Source organism: Oryctolagus cuniculus, chromosome 15 (genome assembly GCF_964237555.1).
Source record: "Oryctolagus cuniculus chromosome 15, mOryCun1.1, whole genome shotgun sequence".
Taxonomy (NCBI): domain Eukaryota; kingdom Metazoa; phylum Chordata; class Mammalia; order Lagomorpha; family Leporidae; genus Oryctolagus; species Oryctolagus cuniculus.
In genome coordinates this window covers 18,033,967-18,054,989 of record NC_091446.1, presented here as the reverse complement: position 1 = coordinate 18,054,989, position 21,023 = coordinate 18,033,967, and the positions used below count along the sequence as shown (strand labels likewise).

Here is a 21,023-nt window from a genome sequence, read left to right as displayed (position 1 = left end):
GCTGGAGCACCTGGGTCAGAGGCAGCCTCCGGCCCCAGTCAGCCTCCCACAGGCTCAGACCCTAAGAGGCAGCAGTGAGCCCTCGAAGCACTGGGTCCCAGCCAGACCTGGGTGGAATTCCCCCCTCCCCACTCCAGCCGTGGCTCCATCTGGCCATTGTAGGCCTTCGGGGAGAGAGCAGCAGACGGGAGAGCCCTCTCCCCACCACCCCCACTACCTAACTAAACTTTTTACACGCCAAGCATCAATACATAAAACTGAAAAGGAATCTTTAGAGAAACCCAAAGACTATCTCTATGATGTGAATATTCACTGAAGGACAACAACTGCTGAAATGCAGGTATCGGATTTCCAAATGCTTGATCAAACCTGAAGTGATGTGTGTCTGTCATAAAAGCCTTACCTGTAGGTTCATAAGCTGATCTAAGACTCTATCAAGAATTTTAATAAAATTGTATGCAAAATCAAACAAGACAATTGTTTGCATAATGAATTACATAAGGAAAGTTTTAACTACAAATCAAAGGCAACAAGTATCTGTTCACTTTCTGGTTTATTAAAACAAAACTACAGTTCTGTGCTTCTCACAATACATTATCAGGCATAAAAATCAACCGGCACTTCCAAGAAAGTTTTGCTCACAAAATCACGCAGTGTTATTTTACAGTACTTTAGAGTAATTCTTTTTACAAGTTCACATTGCTTCGTAACAGGCGAGCGCTTTCACCCCTCCCACTATGACATTTCAGAACTCCAGCTGTTTAGATGAAGTCAAGCCCCTCTCGAATGCAATCACTCGTCTGTGTTAAATGACCGTGCAAAGGCCAACTCTCAGGTCCCTAAAAAGAGTGTTTTAAAAAACAGGTTGACATCCCATAGTAAGTCTTATAAGTGTCAATGATAGGGCAGATTTCTAAGTGTGAGAACTATCTGTGGCTAAAAATCTGCATTCAATCGACCAACATTTTCCTCTAGATCTGAATGAAAACCCTAATTACATACCCCAATTAATCCTTGTATTAATTCTGCTACTTTCAGCGAAAAGGCCAGGATCACGGGTGACTGGCCCTTCCATCAAAGAAAAGAGCCCTGACCACCTCCAGTACAGTCTTCTGCACTCATGCTGCCCAGAAGAGGAACAGCCACCCATCCAGTGCAGCACTGGGCGCCCCAGCACGCACGCAAGCCCTGCCTTGGTGCCCGCTGCCGCTGCTGTCTTCTCAGACAACCATCGCGTGTAGGGTCGCCCAGAGTGGCCTCCGGGAGACCCCAGTGAGAGCCCCAGGGGTGCCCCCAGGGAAAAAGGATACTAGTGTCCACAGTGTGGGGGATGCTGGGTCAAACAGGCTTTTCTGCAGGACGCTGGGCCTCACTGCCCAGTGCACTGGGTCCTTCCACAGGCAAACGGAGTTCCCTGACAAGGAAGCAGCGAGCATCGCAGAGCACCGGACTACCCAGAGCACTGTGGGAGCAGCTCTGCCATCCCGGCTGCCGAAGGTTCCAGTCAGAGCTCCCGCCGGTGCGGGCTCAGATGTACGGCATTTCTTCCCTCCCCCGTCACTTGCGTAGCTCTGAGAAGGAAGACAGTGCGTTCCTGGTTCTTTGTTCTCCGCACCTCACATCAGTTTTTGCCTTTTTTTTTTTCCTTGACATCCTGAGAGCGCCAAATGCCTTCTCTTCTGAGTGACACAGGACAGTCTCATTTTCAAAACCAAGTGCAGTGTCGTATTGCTGATGGCTGTTGGTGTGGTCTACGCGGACTCACAGTCTCCCCGGAAGGGCATGCATTTCGGTTTCACAGAAATGCAAGAGTAAACGGTAAGAAATTAGGTACAAGCACCTAGTTTGTCTAACCTTCCAAGGATGCCATTCACTGATGGGAAACAATGAGAACAATCTGGAAGCCTTCGTGGGATGAGTTTTTTTTTCCAGTAATGAGGCACTGAAGAATGAGTTGTGCTAAAATTAACTCAAGGGTCAGCTTGTCTGGATGAGCGTAACTTTGGTTGAGATTTTTCTTCCGTAGAAAAGGTTTTTAAAGCACCAGTTAATTACCAGAAGCATGCGCATTCATCCTCACAGTGAGTGAAGTGGCAACACGGCCAGCAAATCACACTCTGCGTTCCCCAAAGCATCCGATCCGTTGCTGGGAAGCAGATCAGCCCGAGGGGAAGGGCAAGCCAAAGCTGCTGCCGCTCCGCTCGGCTGGCCAAGCGGCAGGCAGGGCCGCGGCCTGCACGGGGCGGGCGTCCCCACCCCAGCTTTCCAGCCGGCTCTCAGAGCGCGTAAACAAGCCTTGACTTGCAGTCTAGAGGAAGACAAAAGAGACACGAGGGAAATGAGGGGCTCCCCAGACAAGGACCATCCAGAGGGATAAATAAATAGACTCCCAGGGTTCTTCTACCCGGGAGTAACGGGGAAGGCCGAGTTAAGGTGAGCATCGCATTCCAGAGAGCAGCCGCAGCTGATGATGAGTTCCGGTAAGGAAAACGCGTTTCAAACACAGACCGTGAGAAGAGTGAAGAGGGGGCCACACAGCACAGCGCCACTGCTACATGTGTCGAACAAGACATTTCACACAAGCCAAACACCAAGCAGTCTCCCTCCCTCTCCCAACACACACAGAAAATTCACGAGATTCTAGTAGTGTCAAAAATCCAAGCTTAGCAAAGTACAAACAGAATTCTTGTTACTTTTATATTAAATTCAAAAGAATCTATGCAACATTTATCAGGAAAAAAACTTGATTCCATAATATTCATAATACTGTGGAGCTAGGGGACAATAAATTCTTAGAAAAACTTTCAACATTACATGATCTTTAAGAAATCATCATAATTACCACAACTAACAATTATGTTCCCTGTCACAAAAAGGCACCTACCCATTAGGAACAATCTGTCATAGTATGGTCACTACGTGGCATCGGGGCTTAGGCAGACAACCTACATAAATCTCTAAAGAACCATGGTTTTCTTCTTGAAGCTAACAATCCATCAATGCTTCTGACTATTTACCACTGGGTAGGGCCGGCACATTTGTTGCACAGGTTGTACACTGCGCAACTGGCTGGACGCTCTTGACCTTGACTAGGGTGCAGTGTCGAATCCGTGTGCCATCCAAAGGAGCCCTGGGTCTGCGGCGTACAGGCCAGGCCAACCTGACCACATTAGGACAGCAGCTATGTGGTTTCAGGAGCTCCAACAAACAGCTACAAACTGTGGGGCAGATTCCCCATCGTGGACCAGGAAGGGACACAGACATAAACCTGGAGTCTCTAAATACTTGCTGGTCTTTTAAAATGAAATGGCACTTCTTTTCATGACCAAGTTTCCCGATTTTCTGGCCAGGGTTACCTTGAGTTCTACCAGCCAAATTTACCTCCCGCTGTTCGCTGTATGAGCCCAACACCTCGACTCCTGACCTCCACTAACTAGTGTCTGCTTCCTAACTCTGACGGCACAGGACAGCACGGGGGTTCCTGGGTGTGCGGGATGTCGGCCCATTCTTCGTAGCACACTCGGGGAAGAAAGGTGCCCCACTGGAAACACAGCTGCTAGCGACACAGCCCAGACGAGGGGCTGGGTGAGTCGGGGAGGTTTAAAGAAAGCACTACCCATCAACTCGAAAGCGTACCAGGGAACAACCCGACGGCATCACAGTTCTCACACACAATTCAGTTCTAGAGCACAACTACATTTCTGTATGCATCACAGGAATTAGTCCTTAAAAGTTGTAATGAAAATGTAAATCTTTAATAAATTCCGAAATAAGTTACTGAGATTTCATCTAGCCGTCTACTGAGCAGGAGTCGCAGGTGGAGGCCAAGGGCCGCCAAGTGCCACCTGCAGGCCGCCGTGCTGCACCAGCGTGGGGCAGGTCGCGGGTGCTCGGAGGAGAAGGCACTTGTCTTCCGGGAGGCCACCATGGGACGGGCAGGCCTGACCACGCGCCGGCGCCCGCAGCTCTGCAGTCCTCGAGTCGGGGCTGGAGCCTACCGTGAACTCGTGCTGTGCCCTTCACCGGCCAGAGGAGCCGCGCTGCCTACAGCACCACGAAACTCAGGATGTACTCTAGGAGTTTTTGCCGGTTGCCTTGAGGTAGAAACGTGCTGCTCAGCTCCAAAACAGACACTCTCTTTTGTTTGGTCTCTTTGAAAACCTGAAGAGAAAGTTTCGATTAAATTAAAGGTTTAAGGGTTGGGGGGGGGGGGGGGCGAGGGAGAGCATTTCCGTCTACAACCCAGACCTGCGGGTCCCAGGACCCTGGAAAGGCGTGGGAAACCACATCCTTAACTAAGTCCATCTCTGTGCGGGGTGTGCACAAGGTAGGGGTTGGGGGGAAGGCCTGGTGTTGTCTGGAGAGAACTCAGCCAGTGTACTGCACGTTCAGATTTATGTTCCAGGAAAATCACAAACAGTCCCTTGCAAAGAGGCCACGGAACTCACATTCTACGGACTCTACAGGAAGGTAAAGGGACCTGAGGATATTTCTAGCAAGACTGGCAAAAATACCCCAAAAAAGACCCAAGAAACACAGCCTTCCGCACAAATTGAAAATCAAGCGGAATGAAGTAAAGCCGGAAGTGTAGCAGCATCGTGACACACGCTGGCACCTACTGCCTGTCACCAGCTGGGGAATGAGTGTGCAACAGGCAACATCCCAGAACGTTCAACTAACTGCCCTGCGTGGCCTCGCCTTCATCCTGCCACTACCCTCACCCCACTCCCAGAAACGCCTTCACGGGTCACCGCTCAAAACTGCTTCCCTTGGGGCCCGGCCAGCTGCCAAGCTCAAGTGGACGAGGTGTAGAAACAAGACACTGACAGGGGCCTCTGTCCCGGAGACGGCGGGCACCTACCCCGATGTCCTTGAACATCTTCACGGCATTCTTCACGAGACAGAACGTGGCACTCTCAGCTGCAGAGACAGAACAGGGCCCCATCAGATGCCCAGGCCCAGCCAGATGGGAAAGCCCCCGCCACAAACGAGGAAGAAAGCACGGGAGGTGGGGGAGAGGGTGTGACAAGTCCCTGGACCTGGGCAGGTCCACTTCTGCTGCTGGCAACCTAGGGGGTCGCTAATGACGTGCTGGTTTTCAACTGACCTTGTCAACAGTTAAATGAAGAAAGAGGGTCGGGAGAGACAGAAGGGAGGGGAGAGAAGAGGAAGGGAGAAGAAACAAAACACCCATCTTGCAGGGCTTTTACGAGAACTAAATGACACAGTGAATGAATATTCTTTTAAACTACACAATGGGGGCCAGCACAGTGGTGCAGTAGGTTAATCCTCCGCCTTCAGTGCCCCTGCACCTGCATGGGAGACTGGGAAGAAGCTCCTGGCTCCTGGCTTCGGATCGGCACAGCTCTGGCCGTTGTGGCCATTTTGCGAGTGAACCAACGGAAGGAAGACCTTTCTCTCTGTCTCTCCCTCTCACTATCTGTAACTCTACCTCTCAAATAAATAGATAAAATCTTTTTAAAAAAATAAATAAATTGCACAGTGACATGCATCCTGGGAACCAGAAAGCGCACAGGCTCAGGGACCAGAAGGAAGCGTTCTGACTCCAGGTTCGCCGTTACAGAAGCTACTCCACCCCAATCACCTCTTATTAAAAGATGGGTTAGCAGACAACACCAGGTGCTGGTCAGGATGCGGAGCAACTGCGATCACACCATTGGTGGGAGTGCAAATGGGTTCAACCACCTGGACTCTGCTGGGCAGGGTCCACTAGAGCTGAACAGACCCACAGCCCATGACTGGGCAGTTCCATCTCTACAGATACCCACGCACGGGAACACAGACGTTCACCCCAAGACATTCCAACGTGTTCACAGCAGCACTGTGCCAGGTTGCTCTGAAGGGCAAACCCCCTCCACATCCGTCAGTGGCAGCCGAATCAGTAAATGTGGAACAGTACACAGCAACCAGAACAACTACATGCAACACGCATGAGTCTTACAAACACCAGTAAGTGAAAAGAGCCAGACACAACAGTATATGAGTAGGCTACCATTCCATTTACATAACATACCAAAGCAGATAATAGCAATAATCTATGGAGTTAGAGGTCATGATAATTTTGCCTTTTTCCAATTTTCCACAATTAGCAGATTTCTGTAATCAAAAAAAAAAAAAAAAACTCTTTAAAGAAATCAAAATGGTGACTTGACATACCATACACTGCAACATTTCTTTCTGTTCTGGTTATTAGGTATTTGTGCAACTTTTGCAGGTATTCAGGCTCCGAAACAGGGCCACTGAAGTTGTGAACAAAGATGGCGGCAGAGCTGTAGGCCTCCAGCAGAGGCCCCAGGAGTCTCTGTAAGAAGCTGATGAACTGCTGGTGCTCCTTGGACTGGCTCACCTGAGTGCAAGAGCAGGAGAGGAAGTCACGCGGCAGTCACGGGCAAGGACAGCAAAGCAAGCTCCTGAGGCTTCCTTTGGAGGCCAGGAACTTGGGGGATGGGCACTCCCAGCAGCACAGCATAAAACGTGGCCTAGTACTCCTCGTGCAGACTCCCTACTGGAAACAGCCGGCTCAGAAACACGCCCTTTATTCTAATCATGCCCTTCTACAGTATGTGAGACTTGCATTCACAGAACAGCTGCCTGGGAGAGATTTTCATGGCTCAATGACACATAATCACCACCAGAAATAGCAGGTCCTCGGGCTGCACCCTTCAGGGCTTGCAGTGTGGGCTTAAGTGAGCAAAAAGGCTGTAGGCTGGACTGCATGGATCAGCTCTGTCCTCCCTCAGCTCCTCCCGGATCAGCTCTGTCCTCCCTCAGCTCCTCCCGGATCAGCTCTGTCCTCCCTCAGCTCCTCCTGGATCAGCTCTGTCCTCCCTCAGCTCCTCCTGGATCAGCTCAGTCCTCCCTCAGCTCCTCCTGGATCAGCTCAGTCCTCCCTCAGCTCCTCCTGAATCAGCTCAGTCCTCCCTTCTGGATCAGCTCCATCCTCACTCAGCTCCTCCAGGATCAGCTCAGTCCTCCCTCAGCTCCTCCAGGATCAGCTCAGTCCTCCCTCAGCTCCTCCTGGATCAGCTCCGTCCTCCCTCAGCTCCTCCTGGATCAGCTCCATCCTCCCTCAGCTCCTCCTGAATCAGCTCAGTCCTCCCTCCTGGATCAGCTCCATCTTCCCTCAGCTCCTCCTGGATCAGCTCAGTCCTCCCTCAGCTCCTCCTGGATCAGCTCAGTCCTCCCTCAGCTCCTCCTGGATCAGCTCCATCCTCCCTCAGCTCCTCCTGGATCAGCTCCGTCCTCCCTCAGCCCCTCCTGGATCAGCTCTGTCCTCCCTCAGCTCCTCCTGGATCAGCTCCATCCTCCCTCAGCTCCTCCTGGATCAGCTCAGTCCTCCCTCAGCTCCTCCTGGATCAGCTCTGTCCTCCCTCAGCTCCTCCTGGATTAGCTTTATCCTCCCTCAGCCCCTCCTGGATCAGCTCAGTCCTCCCTCATCTCCCTCCTGGATCAGCTCAGTCCTCCATCAGCTCCTCCCGGATCGGCTCGGTCCTCCCTAAGCTCCCACACTCTGCCTCCCTGACCTGGCCTTCACCCTTGGCCCAACACTGTGAGGAATGACGGCCACACTACACCACCTATAACCTGCAGGTTCGTGTAAGTACCTGTGCCATGGGGAAGCAAGATGACACCCAATCTCAATGCTAGTAACTTCCAAATGGAAACAGGAATCTCAAAGTCACTGGAATCTCTAGCGACCACACCCTCTAACTGGCTGACCGTGAGTGTAACCCGGATGTGCTAGCCATTGTGAGCAGAGCCATCCACCCACAGTCTTCAGAACAGATGGGGCATCATTACTAATTTCTAAAACTACAATTAGACAAAATTGATTTTTCTATGAGTTAATGACAACTGATCTTTGGACAATCAGAATTTTCTCCTATAACAGGATGTTTTAGTTTAAGGCAGAGGGTTCGATGTATCAAATTTTGGGAGCGGTGGCAAGGCTGAGAATGACTCAGCAAGAATAACCAGGGCCAGTGGCTGACACTACAGAGAGACTGCCTCATAGGCGGAGGTCCAGCGGAGGGGAGGCACCTGTGAATCCCATGAGAGCACGCTGCGAGACGCCACCAATGACACACCAATGAAGTCCACCTGCCTGACTTGCTACTTCCATTTCCTTTTCCATTTGCCCATCCCCAAAGGGGACAGTTTAGAGGCATCACCATAACCCAAATAGTCTGAGCATCCTTCCCCCACAGAAGGTACCAGAGCTGGCTGGTGGGTTATTTAGATATGCGTCACCAGTCCCAGATTAGCTATTTGTGACATACATCTCAGCTGAGCATTATAATGTCCACCAGAATTCTGCACCGAAGTACCTTCAAGTAGCAATCTCGCTGCTCCTCACCAAAATCACTGTCTTCATCTTCTTCATCACTTCTCCATGACAAAGGTTCTGGAAGTTTCTTATCCCACTGTTGCTCACCAAGACCGGGACTGATATCTTCCTGTTCATCTTGCTATCCCAAGGAAATGACCAGTAATGAATAAATAACACATAAACACTTGCCCAACTGGCCCTAAGACAGAGCAGCCCTCTTCCCAGCGTCTCTCCGACTCGCCCACCTAGCCATTCATGGGGCAGTCCACTTCCCTCTCGAAACTCACATTTAGATGCAGGGAAGGAACAGGGCACAGCTGCCAGGTAGATTAAGTCAGACTGGCCTCGCATCTTCTCAATTGCTCTCTGCTCTCAAAGTCACACCCCACACACACACAGCAGATCCACCAAAATCAAAACAAGATCTCAAGAGAAAGACGAATGTGTACGAATGCCAAGGACACTGACATAGGAAACGGTGCCCTCTTAGAACGCAAACTTACGGATGCCACAGACCGAAGTCAAGGTATGACTTACAAACCACTGAGACAAAAGGAAGAAAACAAGGCACTCATTCTCCCCATTCTTGCTTTTCTGCTCTCTTCATCTGGACATGATTAAGCAGCAAACGTCACTGCTTGCTAACATAAATGATACTCATAGAAATACAGGAACTGAAGAGCAAGAAACTAAACGAGGACAAGCACAGGCAAGGGCTTGCTCTTACCTCCGCCACAGTGAGAATGCCGTACTGGATGAACTTTCCCACTGTCTCATGGCAAACTTGGTAAAACGTCTGGCAGGGCTGAAAAGAGAAGTTACTCAGCTGTAAATGTCACTCTTCAGTATTTCATTTTTTAAAAACAAAAAGGAAAAAAAGCTGTGCAAGGGACCTGCTAAAAACAAGGAGACTTTAAAAGACTCATGGAGAAAGGAAACGTAAGTCTACTTTAATACAAAGTGTCTAGGCAGAGTGCTTTCATAATACACATTTTCCATGAATTCTCTTGAAGATCCCTTGTATTTATTCCCCTGGGCAAGCCCTAGGATTGCCGACATCCACCTTCTTGATAAGTACTCAGTCACAGGCACAGCCCAAGAGCAGACCTCTCTCCATGACTGCCCAGGGAGTGCTGGGGCTCCATTCTGTCCCCACGCAGAGCAAGCCCACTGAAGAGCTGTGTGTCAAGCCCCAACCACCTGTTCCTTTTTCTTTGTAAGACAATTCCTAGGGGCCAGGGCTGTGGTGCAGCGGGTTAACGCCCAGGCCTGAAGCGCCAGCATCCCATATGGGCGCTGGTTCTAGTTCTGGCTGCTCCACTTCCGATCTGGCTGTCTGCTATGGCCTGAGAAAGCAGTAGAGGATGGCCCAAGTCCTTGGGCCCCCGCACCCACATGGGAGACCTGGAAGAAGCTCCTGGCTCCTGGTTTCGGATAGGTGCAGCTCTGACCGTTGAGGCCAGTTGGGGTGTGAACCATCGGATGGAAGACCTCTCTCTCTCTTTTTCTTTCTCTCTCTCTCTCTCCTCTCTCTGTGTAACTCTTTCAAATAAATAAATAAATCTTTTTTTAAAAAAAAAGACAATTCCTAGGCAAAAGCGATCTTACAGTACTTACCATACAAAAAGTGGTGAATGAGAAGCACAACATTCAAATAACTCAAAAAAGACCCAGGGAAAGGATGAGGTCCACGTGAGGAGCCGTGTCAGCCCCCATCCGGCCCACCCAGGCAGCCAAGGCTCATGCAGAACAGACTCTCCAACGGGACCACCAGCAAACCAGAATCAAGGAAGCCCCGGAGGAGGGCTAGACTCACACACATTCATAAACATCCCAAACACATTCACAAGGATGGGAAGAGAATATCAGAATCCACAGAAAATACCAATTCTACAGGGGAGGGGAAATCAATTACATAATGCATATGCCTCATTATAAATATCTAAAAGTCTGGGATGTAATATAAAGGCTCGCTAGCACTCCTGGGCTTTAGTCTCCTCATTTATAGATTAACAGGAGGCTGAAGTAGTGATTTTCCCATCAGTAGTTCCATCCTCCACAGGCTGGACTGTTGATTATTTACAAGCTACTGACCCAGTGCTTTCTGCACAGTGAAAGCTCTGTGACTCTGGCTCTGACCTCTGGGAACACTGGGCGATTGGTCCTGTCACACCTCATGGCTGCAGGTGGGACTCACTGGTACAGCGAGCCAGAAAGCAAAGCGAGGTAGGAAATGGCACGTGGCTTTGGTAGTCACAGAAACCTACAGAACTTTATGTTCAGTAGGAGTAGAACCTGAAGCTTCAGTAACAGACCAGTGATTCTTAGACAGATACACGAGCAGTTTCCATCTTCACTCAGGGGAGAGAACGCACACAGGGAAGAGCCTCCACTCACGAGAGAGATGCTGCCCTCATTGGAGAGCAGGTAGCACAGGCTGGCGGCCTTCCGCACCAGCTGCTCCTGGCTGACCAGGCCGGCAGGGACGCCCACAGGCCCTCCAGAGCCCCTCTTGTTCAGGACCGCGTAAAGACTGCAGGCTGCGGATGCAAGCAACAAAGAGTCACCAGCTATGGTCTCCAGGGAATGCTTCCTCTGGCTCAGATAACTCGTATTACCTGGTCGTTGATACACCAGAACCAGTGCTCTGTGGATGCTGGGGAAATTTCAGTAAAGCCCAACAGGATCCAATTCTCATGAGACCACGTGACCCAAACTCCCTCAAAGTTGCCAAGAATTTTAGTCCCTTCTGCCTCCTTCATCTGCATTCTCTTAACTACAAGATAATTGGTTCTCTTTACTGCCCTGCCTATGTTTCACCTCAACTAAGTTTTCAGCTCCCGCATAGCAAGGCATAGCAAGGCATAGCAAGGCACAACAAGGCATTGTCTCTCAGGAAGTGTAACACTAGGCAACAGTAACCCATTAACTATTCCTTGTAGATGTAACTAGTGACAAAGCAGATTGCATTTCCGTCAGAAAGCTAAAAATATAGCAATGTGTTCCATCCATGGAGGCACTACCATCCAAAGTGAAGTAGCCACCACTATGGGCTGCCACCCTTGTATTCTCCAGGGCCCGACGTACCTATGATGGCCTCCATGATAAAAACATGGAGGACACCGTTGCTGTAGAAGTTGAGCTCAAAGACGGAGGGGATAGTTGTGCTGGGAGTGATAAAGAACTCATCGTTCCTGCTGGTGGGGGTGATGGCAACACAATTTCCCAGCAGCTGGATGGCATGCATGACGACGTCTTCGGAATTTCCTGAGAACCCCAGGTCAAAATCACGGGCCAGAACTTCCTCCTTCATCACAAAGAAGTCTTCCACCAACGTGGAGAGATCAATTCCCTGAAGAAGAGACACGAGTGATCTGCGACAGCAGAGCACCTATTTCCTCAAGGCCGAGAGGCCAGAATCCCAAGGATTTTCTTCTTGCCTTGGTTTCCTGCAGCTCGATGTTGGCACTTACAGAAACAGGGCCTGAGCACTCATGCAGAACAAGCCAGAAAACATCTTACAAGGCTGGTCCTACCGGAATGTCAAAATATTCCACACTCCAAAGACCACTCAAGCCAGGACACATGACATGAGCATGGAAGACCAAAAGAGGGGAAAAGACAGCTCACAGCAAGAAGTGCTAGGTTTTAGCAAGACATTCCTGTATTTTAAATATTTATCTGACAAATATTTACTCGGTGCCTACAAATACTGGCACTATGTTTGGTGTTGAGAACATGACTATGCACCAGATATGGTGTCCCCCATCACATACATTAGACAAGTGGATTGTGGGAGGGTAGACAACGGGTTCTAAAACATACACCAATCACTTAGAAATGGGTTCCTCGTGGGGAACCTGGCGCTAAACCAATCGTAGAGGACCTGCTTCTGGGTCGGGGTTTCGTATGTAGCAGAGCAGCTCCCTCACTGCGATCTATTGAAAGTCAGCCCTCGACACAAGGGTTAAAAAAAAAAAAAAAAAGAAAGAAAGAAAGAAATGGGTTCCTATCACGACACATACCTCAAGTCAGAAATATACTTTATTTACATTAATCAAAGAATGTCTTATTACTATATTTATAAAGCAGTCGCATTTGTTTTTCATGCAGATTCCCTCCTCCATCAGACCTACAAGCTCCTCTGAGCAGGGTCCTTAGCTTATTTTGTGGTTTATCTCACAGTACTAATCAGGAGGGGCCAAACTGCTCCCTGAATAAGTCTTGAACAGCCAGCACTGAACTTCAGGGGACACTGTAGACGTACCTGCCTGTGTCGGTAGAGCAGCAGGCAGGCCACGATGTGGGTGGACATGATGGCACAGGACTTGCTAGCAGCTGCAAGGCAAACACACAGCTTTATTTGCATGTTCTCTTAATACAGCTCACACTTCTAAGCTAGTTACTTGAAACACAGTATAATAACTATAGAATTCCTTTGCCACAGTTCCCAAAACCTAGATTCACCAAAAGGCAGTGATAACATCACAGAGCTCCGGTCTAATGGAACCTCATCAGAGATCACGGTTCATTATGTCACAGTCTAAGACTGGTCCACCTTCACTCCGGGCTGAGATTAACAGAACGAACATCCAAGAGACACCTTCATTAAAAAACCAGCATCCAAAGAGGGAGGCTGTTCTGGGAATGTGCTCCAGGCTACCCATTTTCGTGTGTCTGAACTTGTTCCTGTCTGCAGCTGATACCTGCAACACTGCCTCACTCTTCTAGTAGCTACTCATCCCATTAAAATGAAGGTGTAAAAGTCAGAAAAAAGGCAGATCTGAAGTCAGCCAAGTCTGGGCTCAAATCCTAATCTCTACACTAATTAATTTCATGACTTGGGCAAATGACTTAAATTTCTGAGGTTTGGTTTCCTCATGGGTACAATGAAAACACCAGCCAGCTCAGTGAGCTGAGAGGGAAATGATGGCCTGGCACAAAGCTTCTAGGACTAGGTGCTCAATATATTTGCAGTTCCTCTTTCCAACCTGGCCCAGAGGTAAGGAAAGACAGGGAAAAACATATTTAAGAATGATGGTAGGGCATAATGCAACACTTTGAATTCACAGAAAATGATAATCGTAGAAATCAAGTATGAGCTCATCCATGGAATAATCGGAATTAAAGGTATTGTTTGTGACTTTACTGAGAGATGACAATGAATCCATGAAAACTGCACTCTTTTTTCTTTTTTTAACTTATTTGACAGGTAGAGTTATAGACAGTGAGAGAGAGACAGAGAGAAAGGTCTCCGTTCCGTTGGTTCACTCCCCAGATGACCACTACAGCCAATCCGAAGCTAGGAGCCACATGCTTCTTCCTGGTCTCCCATGCGGGTGCAGGGCCCAAGGACTTGGACCATCCTCCACTGCCCTCCCAGGCCACAGTACAGAGATGGACTGGAAGAGGAGCAATCGGGACTAGAACCTGGCACCCATATGGATGCCAGTGCTGCAGGCGGAGGATTAACCAAGTGAGCCACAGCACCGGCCCGAAAACTGCACTCTTAACTGAAGTTGTCTTCAGCGTACTAAAAAAAATCCAGGACTGTATTTATAACCATTAAAAGGAAATGTTATATTTAGTTTCTTAAAGCATTTGTGTTATAAGTGGAACACACTTATAAAACTGTATAAAATGTTTTTGGAGACCAGGGAGCAATGATGCTGGTTATTTAAGTACTTGCTACCTGTTTCATCTTTTGACAATCAGGAAGTATTATTTTTCACATCCAGATTTTAGGCCGGGGAGAGACACAAACAGATGTGATAGGAAAGAATCTTCCAGTCTAGAGGCAGGAGGGAGAGGGAGCAGCCAGAGCAGAAGCAGCAAGAAGAGGGAAGGAAGCCCACACCACAGCATGGGCAGGAAGTGGGAAATCTGACCACGACCGGGGCCCAGGGGCCTGGAAGAGACCCCCATCCCCTGCAGCTGACCGCCAAGGGACCACGGTGCTGCCTCAGCATCTTACAGCAACCTCTCCCACAGGACACACGGCTGCGACTTGGAACTCAATGAAGGTTAGCCTTGCATTCAACCCCACTTGGCGCTGGGCCTCTCCCACTTGAGTCATTTGTGTACGACTACTTCACTAAGAACAGAAGCTCTTGGCGTGCAGAACCACTCATATCCAATCTGCAGTCCCAACAGCTAAAACAAAGCTTTACCCATAAGAGCCACTCAATATTTGCTGAATAAAAGCACTCCTGGCGTCAAAGGAGAAAGGAATATGCAACTGTAAATCTAGATATTGTAGCACAAATTAGCTCAAAACACATCTTCATTAGCAAAAGAGGCCATGAGGCATTTTGATAATAATAGTTTACAAAACACAAGAAACACAAGAATATTGGCACCTTCTAATGAGCAGAAACCAGGTAAGATATTTTATGAATATCCTCTCAAATCCTCACAATATCCCCTTCTGTCTAATATCCTAAGTATCACCACTGGGGAATATTGGTAATAGAACTGGGCGTGGAAAGCAACCTCAGCGGATTCCAAAAGCTGTGTGGGGTGGACTGCACCGCTCTGCCCACGAGCTGTGAGATCACAGGATGGGGTCCTCCACTCACTGAACAGAATGTGCTCGGCCAGATTTGCAATCAGCCTCCTGCGGAAGGACTCATCGGCGACGTTTCTGGACTCACTCACGGACCCATCGACACCTTCATCGGCAGCATCGTTGGGTCTGAAAAGGTTTTGGAAATTAGCCTTGAACAATTCCACTCTATTACACAGTAAATCATGTGGGATTAATCCACAAAGGTATGAGGTACTGCCAATTAGGAGATTTTAAATCTGAACAATAAATAAATTATTCCTATAGACTGTTCTCCTCCATAACATACTTTATTATGCTTGAAACACTCTCCTGGCCAAATTATGCTCTTTAGTTGTGAATAAATTAACTGTTGGTGTATCACTTCCAAAATCTACAGGCAGAAAGAATGCATAAAGGATGATGCCTCCTTTTATAGCACATCCAAAATGTCACCACTTTCATGGAGCCGGCATTGTGGCCCAGGAGGTGGGACCCATTGCCTATGACCCCAGCATCCCATATGTCAGTGCCAGTTCCCAGTCTGGCAGCTCTACCTCTGATCCAGCTTCATGCTAATGCAACTGTAAAAGCAGCATATGAGGCCCTAAGTGCTTGACCCCTGCCACCCCTGTGGGACGCCTAGATGGAGTTCTAGCAATCAGCCTGGGCCAGCCCTGGCCATTGCAGCCATCTAGGGAATGAACCACCAGATCGAAGACCTCTCTCTCTCATTCTCTCTCTCTCTCTCTCTCTCTGTATATGTGTGTCTTTCTCTCCCTTTTTCTTTCACTCTGCCTTTCAAATATATCTTTAAAAAAAAAAGTTAACATTTCCACACATTAAAAGAAAAGCTTCATATTGAACTTCTCTAGATGATGATTCAATTTGAATTATGGAAAATTCAAATAGCAAAACTCTTTTATGTTCCATTTATGTACAATTTGTATAACCTAAGCTACCACCAAAAATAATTCAACTCAAACACTCAGAAGCATAAATCAAATAAGAACTCCTACATGAGCCATAAAAATGATAAAGATTTCACATGTGAATAGTGAAAAGTTTCCAAACTCATACAAAAACAGATCATTTCAATATCCTTGATCAAATCAAGAGAAAAGTTACTCCCATGAGGAAGGGAATGAGAAGATGCATATTCTTCATAAAGTTAACCACGCTTTGGTGCAGTGAAACAATAATAAGATATTTGATAGCTTAGTTGGTATAAAAATTTCTGCAAATCTTACCTGGAAGGAAGTATAGCTGGTAGCAGGGCTTGTTCCAGAGAAAGTGGAGCCGTCACAGGTTTCAGACTTTGGCTTTCTAAATACTCCTGGAAAAACAATATATAACATGATCAGTACTCTCACTGTCTGTTGCTAAATATGACATTCAAGAACTGAACACATAAAGAATAGAATGATGCTTAAACAAAATTACTGAAGCCTCCATAACATACATTATTATGCTTAAAACACTCGCCCCGGTCTAGAGCCGTGTGTTGGTGGGAGACTCAGGGAGCCCCACTTTGGGCTCAGGCCTCTTTGGCAGGGCAGGAAACAGAGGCCCCAAGTCACACAAAGAGGTGGCGCTTGAGCCACCTGACTGCAGGCTGAGTTTGGGATGCAGCTGCATGCCTGCAAACACTCACCTTTAAGGAAAACGGCTGTGCAAAATCCACACGGACGTAGCCGTAGTTTTTCCGTAACATCCTAATGACACCTCTGGCTACACTCCAAAGGCTCTCGTTCTTCTTAGGTTTGCCCTAAATACCAACGTGAAAAAAATAACAGTGACAAACAAAGCTAACATACACAAACACTCTGCTATCCAAGAATAATTTTTTTCCAATTTTATTAATTTTGAGAGGCAGAGAGACAGAGACAGAGAGAGAGATCTCCCATCCACTGGTTTATTCCCAGTACCCACAGCAGTGGGGATTCAGCAAGGCAAAGCCAGGAGCTGGGAATTCAATCAGGTCTCCCACATGAAGACTAGGAACCCAAGGACTGGAAGACCTCATCTCTGTCTCCTAGGGTACCCATTAGCAGGAAACTGGAATCAAGAACCAAGTTGGGCCTGAAACCCAGACACACTGATATAGGATGTGTCCCAAGCACCATCTTACACCACCATGCCAATGGCCCACCCCCTAACTTTTTTTTAATGAAAACTGAGGGTTCATTGAGAAAAAGACAAGAGTGAATGAAAGGGGAAAAGAAGTGTTAGTAACTGAGGCTGTCAGGCAATGTCCAGTATTCAGAGATGCTAGGAAATGTAACGTCATTATGAGCGGTAATTCAGTCAAGATGCATGTGGCACTAGTGCATCAGTATAATGTTCACATAATTTTAAAAAATGCAACTGTAACTGGTGAACAGCCTGGAAAACTGTTCTGCAGTTCTCAGACAAAAACAAGATGTCAAATGGGTCCCTTATCTGAGATCTGATCATCAACATAAAGCAACTAATTCAACGCCAAATCCAAGCTCACAGTGGACTTTGTGTGAATTACCCATCCCAGAAACGTGACTGAGCACTGGTTATGCTACACATGCAGCATGATGACAGGCTACAGAATGGACACAAGGTCTCAGACATGACCTCATGAGACAGGATGGACTGGGTACACAAGACCAATCCTCCAACAGAAGAGAGTGCCAGCTGGCGCCGCGGCTCACTAGGCTAATCCTCCGCCTTGTGGCACCGGCACACCGGGTTCTAGTCCTGGTGGGATGCCGGATTCTGTCGCGGTTGCCCCTCTTCCAGGCCAGCTCTCTGCTGTGGCCAGGGAGTGCAGTGGAGGATGGCCCAAGTGCTTGGGCCCTGCACCCCATAGGAGACCAAGAGAAGCACCTGGCTCCTGGCTTCGGATCAGCGCAGTGCGCCGGCTGCAGCGCACTGGCTGCGGCAGCCATTGGAGGGTGAACCAACGGCAAAAGGAAGACTTTCTGTCTCTCTCACTGTCCACTCTGCCTGTCAAAAATAAATAAATAAATAAAAAATAAAAAAAAAAAAAAGAGGAGAATGCCTGCAGAAAACAGCCCTCATCCATCACATCCATCACTTGGGTTTTAAAGGCTCTCGTTGTCAGAGCAGGTGTTTAGCCTAGTGGTTAAGGGACCTGCATCCCACATGGGAGTACCTGGGTTCAATTCCTGCTCTGGCTCCTGACTCCAGCTTCCTTTAATGCAGATACTGGGGACAACATTGATAGCTCAACTTAACTGGATTCCTGAGACCTGGATTGTGCTCCTGGCTCCCAGCTTCAGTTCTGGCCCTGCCTCAGCCATTGTAAGCATCTGGGGAGTAAACCAGAGGATGGGACCTCCATCTGTGTCTCTGTTTCTGTTTCTCTACCTTCCCGCATAACTATCTATACTCCTCAAATAATTTTTTTTAAGTTTCCAATTGTTATGTATTCTTGAACTTGTGACACATTTTAACAGTAAGCTTCAAACAAGTATCTTGCCCAAGACTTCCTCTTAAATAAGAACAGAACTAAATTTCACTAGAAGTCTCATGCTGCTGGTAAGTGGTAAGTTGGTAAGACCATTTTGGTAAAGCGTTCGACAGTGTTTACTAAAGCTGAGCGCACATATACTTTGTGACTCGCTAGTTCCACTCCTAGGCACATACCAACAAAATGTGGTATGTGGCCATTAAGAGAGAAACACGTCCCACTGCTCATGGCCAAACTTGTTTTCAAACAGCATGAAAAGCAGATTGAGACATACTCAAGCACTGGAATACTGTGCTGCTGCAGAGTAAGTGAACCACAACCACACATAACAACATGGGTGACAGCTCAAAAAAATCTCCTTGAGCAAAGGAAATCGGACACAGAGAGACCATACTGCACATATTCCATTTATAGAAAGTTCAAAAATTGGCAAAATTAGTCCAATAAGTGGCTCTCTATGAGGGACTGCTGATAGAAGCAGAGAGGTTTGCTAGGCTCCTAGGACTATTGCTTCATCTGGGTGCTGGTTACACAGGGACCGTCACACCGTAACCACTCAAGCTCCATGCAAGGGATCTGCACGCTCCTGTTACTACTATACATCCATCCAAAGTTTACTGGAAAAAAAACACTGCCACTTTAAAAATTACTCTAGCGGCTGTAATGATATAACCCACCAGTTCTTCAGGTTTCACTCAAAATTTGCACAGAAATAATAAGCTCTGGGGAGAAAGACTCAAGGATAATCCCCACAATAGACACGGAAACTCAGGAGCAAGCGTTCCTTCATTCCCAGCCCCATGACCGAGGCTGGCATGGATTAATCCAATCACACCGCTCTCTCCAAGCACAGGGAAAACCAGCAGAGCACTGAGCACCTCACCGTGCCCACCGACCACATCCCATGCAGCGCTTTCAAACTAGACGCTACCAAAACCAGCAAGCCTTAGTGGATTCTAAAAGCAAATGCAAACTACAAAAGCTAAATTGAAACCTAAGGCTGGAAAAGAGAAGCGGACTTCCGTGTAGGCAGTGCCCTTACCAGTTGTTCCCCGTTGTAATGACCTTCAATGATGCGATCGTAGGAGATCCCCACAGGGATTATCAGGATATCTGGGATGGTATTGGTAGACAGAGTGTCAACCACAACTGACAGAAGTCCTGCCCGAGCACAGGATGTTTTTCCACTCCGGGAGCGTGTGCCTTCCAGAAAAATCTCCAGGAACTGCTGCTGGCGGAGTAGTTCTACTATATGCTGGGAGACAAGGAGAAAGTGAAATACGAATTTGAACCTGAAACAAGACTGTCCAAACTAAAATGAGCTCTGGGAAATTAAATCTTAAAACCCTGTTCACTATGGACAGAATATTTTCTCTTCACCCATAACTGCAAAGCATCTTGTCCTACACTATGTTTTGATAAAAAAAAAAAAAAAAAAAACCTCATGGGATCTGGCACTGTGGTGTGGCAGGTGAGGCCATGCCTGCAGTGCCAGCATCCCATGTGGACACTGGTTCAAGACCCGGCTGCTCCACTTCTGATCCAGCTCTCTGTTGTGGCCTGGGAAGGCAGTAGAAGATGGCCCAAGTCCTTGGGCTCCTGAACCCAAGCCAGGGACCTGGAGGAGGCTCCTGGCTTTGAACCAGTGCAGCTCCAGCAGTTGAGGCCAACTGGGGAGTAAACCAGCAGATGAAAGACCTCTCTTTCTCTCTCTATGTAACTCTGACTTTCAAATAAATCAATAAATCTTTCAAAAAAAAAAAAAAAAAAAAAAACAAAAACTCATGACTCATGAAACAGTCACTTAGAAATCTCAACTCCACTGAGTCTCCGTTTCCTTCCATTGTGACAACCAACACGATGGCCATGGGGTTGTAGGGACCATACGTACCCCGTGCAGCAGGGCTCTGTAAAGGATATCTTTCCGTCCGTCTGGTGTTTCATCTAGCCTCCGGCGTATGAAAAAACCCCCGAGCTTATGGATCAAAGTACTAGAAATTCAAGAATGCATGAATTATTCACAAAGAAAAATGTAAAAAGGATGCTCAAATTCCAAGGTACTCCAAAACATCTGTCATTCGAATATAAACCATATGTGTCATTTGAGATGCTGACAGTGAAAACAGATATTTTTCCATTTTCCACACTATTGAACTATTTTACCCATTTACATTATTCATAAGCTTTTGGAAAATGGCTGCACATAAATAAGTTCTATTTCATCTCTTCCAAGTCAAAAGGAATTGGCATGATGTACTACCCCACAGGGATGACGATACAGATTCCAAAAGGATTAGGAGATACTTCTAGATTTTAAAACCCTGGAGTGTCAAGACACCAGCTCTTAGACCAGCTGAAGAGTGTCCCCAGCATGTGTACCACAAAATGAACATGCTACAAAAGCTCCTTGGAGGAAATCTTCCCAAAGAATTGCTTAGAGAAGGCCCCTGTGAAATAAGGATGATCCTGTCAAACTGAAACCAAGAATAACCATCTTTCCAGACCACAAACTCAAAATCTGCTTCATCTACCCAAACACAGCAATAAATTAATTCTTTTCACAACCCCATGCCTCTTTTTACAACACTGATGAATTTTTATTTCAGATTGAGATTTTCTAAGTCAACTTTAACAAACTCACAACCTCTTCCTATTCTTTTCAA

The 21,023-nt window shown here is 47.5% G+C and overlaps 1 protein-coding gene across 8 annotated transcripts in view; it reads right to left on the bottom strand.

Annotated features, from left to right (window-relative positions):
- Positions 1–536: 536 nt before the first annotated feature.
- GPAM (glycerol-3-phosphate acyltransferase, mitochondrial) overlaps positions 537–21,023 on the bottom strand; it is a 62,341-nt gene continuing 41,854 nt past the window's right edge. For 6 of the 8 annotated variants that reach the window (XM_008270504.4, XM_051824178.2, XM_008270506.3 and 3 more), the window contains 13 exons: positions 20,252–20,351; positions 19,403–19,615; positions 16,549–16,662; positions 16,145–16,230; positions 14,929–15,044; positions 12,618–12,688; positions 11,438–11,702; positions 10,748–10,890; positions 9,078–9,155; positions 8,349–8,489; positions 6,178–6,367; positions 4,862–4,920; positions 537–4,161 (listed from right to left, as the gene is read on the bottom strand). In XM_008270504.4, the coding sequence (XP_008268726.2) occupies positions 4,045–4,161; positions 4,862–4,920; positions 6,178–6,367; positions 8,349–8,489; positions 9,078–9,155; positions 10,748–10,890; positions 11,438–11,702; positions 12,618–12,688; positions 14,929–15,044; positions 16,145–16,230; positions 16,549–16,662; positions 19,403–19,615; positions 20,252–20,351 (1,693 nt within the window). In that variant the 3' untranslated portion in view covers positions 537–4,044. Of the gene's footprint in view, positions 4,162–4,861; positions 4,921–6,034; positions 6,118–6,177; positions 6,368–8,348; positions 8,490–9,077; positions 9,156–10,747; positions 10,891–11,437; positions 11,703–12,617; positions 12,689–14,928; positions 15,045–16,144; positions 16,231–16,548; positions 16,663–19,402; positions 19,616–20,251; positions 20,352–21,023 lie in introns of all 8 variants that reach the window. The other 2 variants (XR_011382262.1, XR_011382261.1) reach the window with 1 other exon arrangement.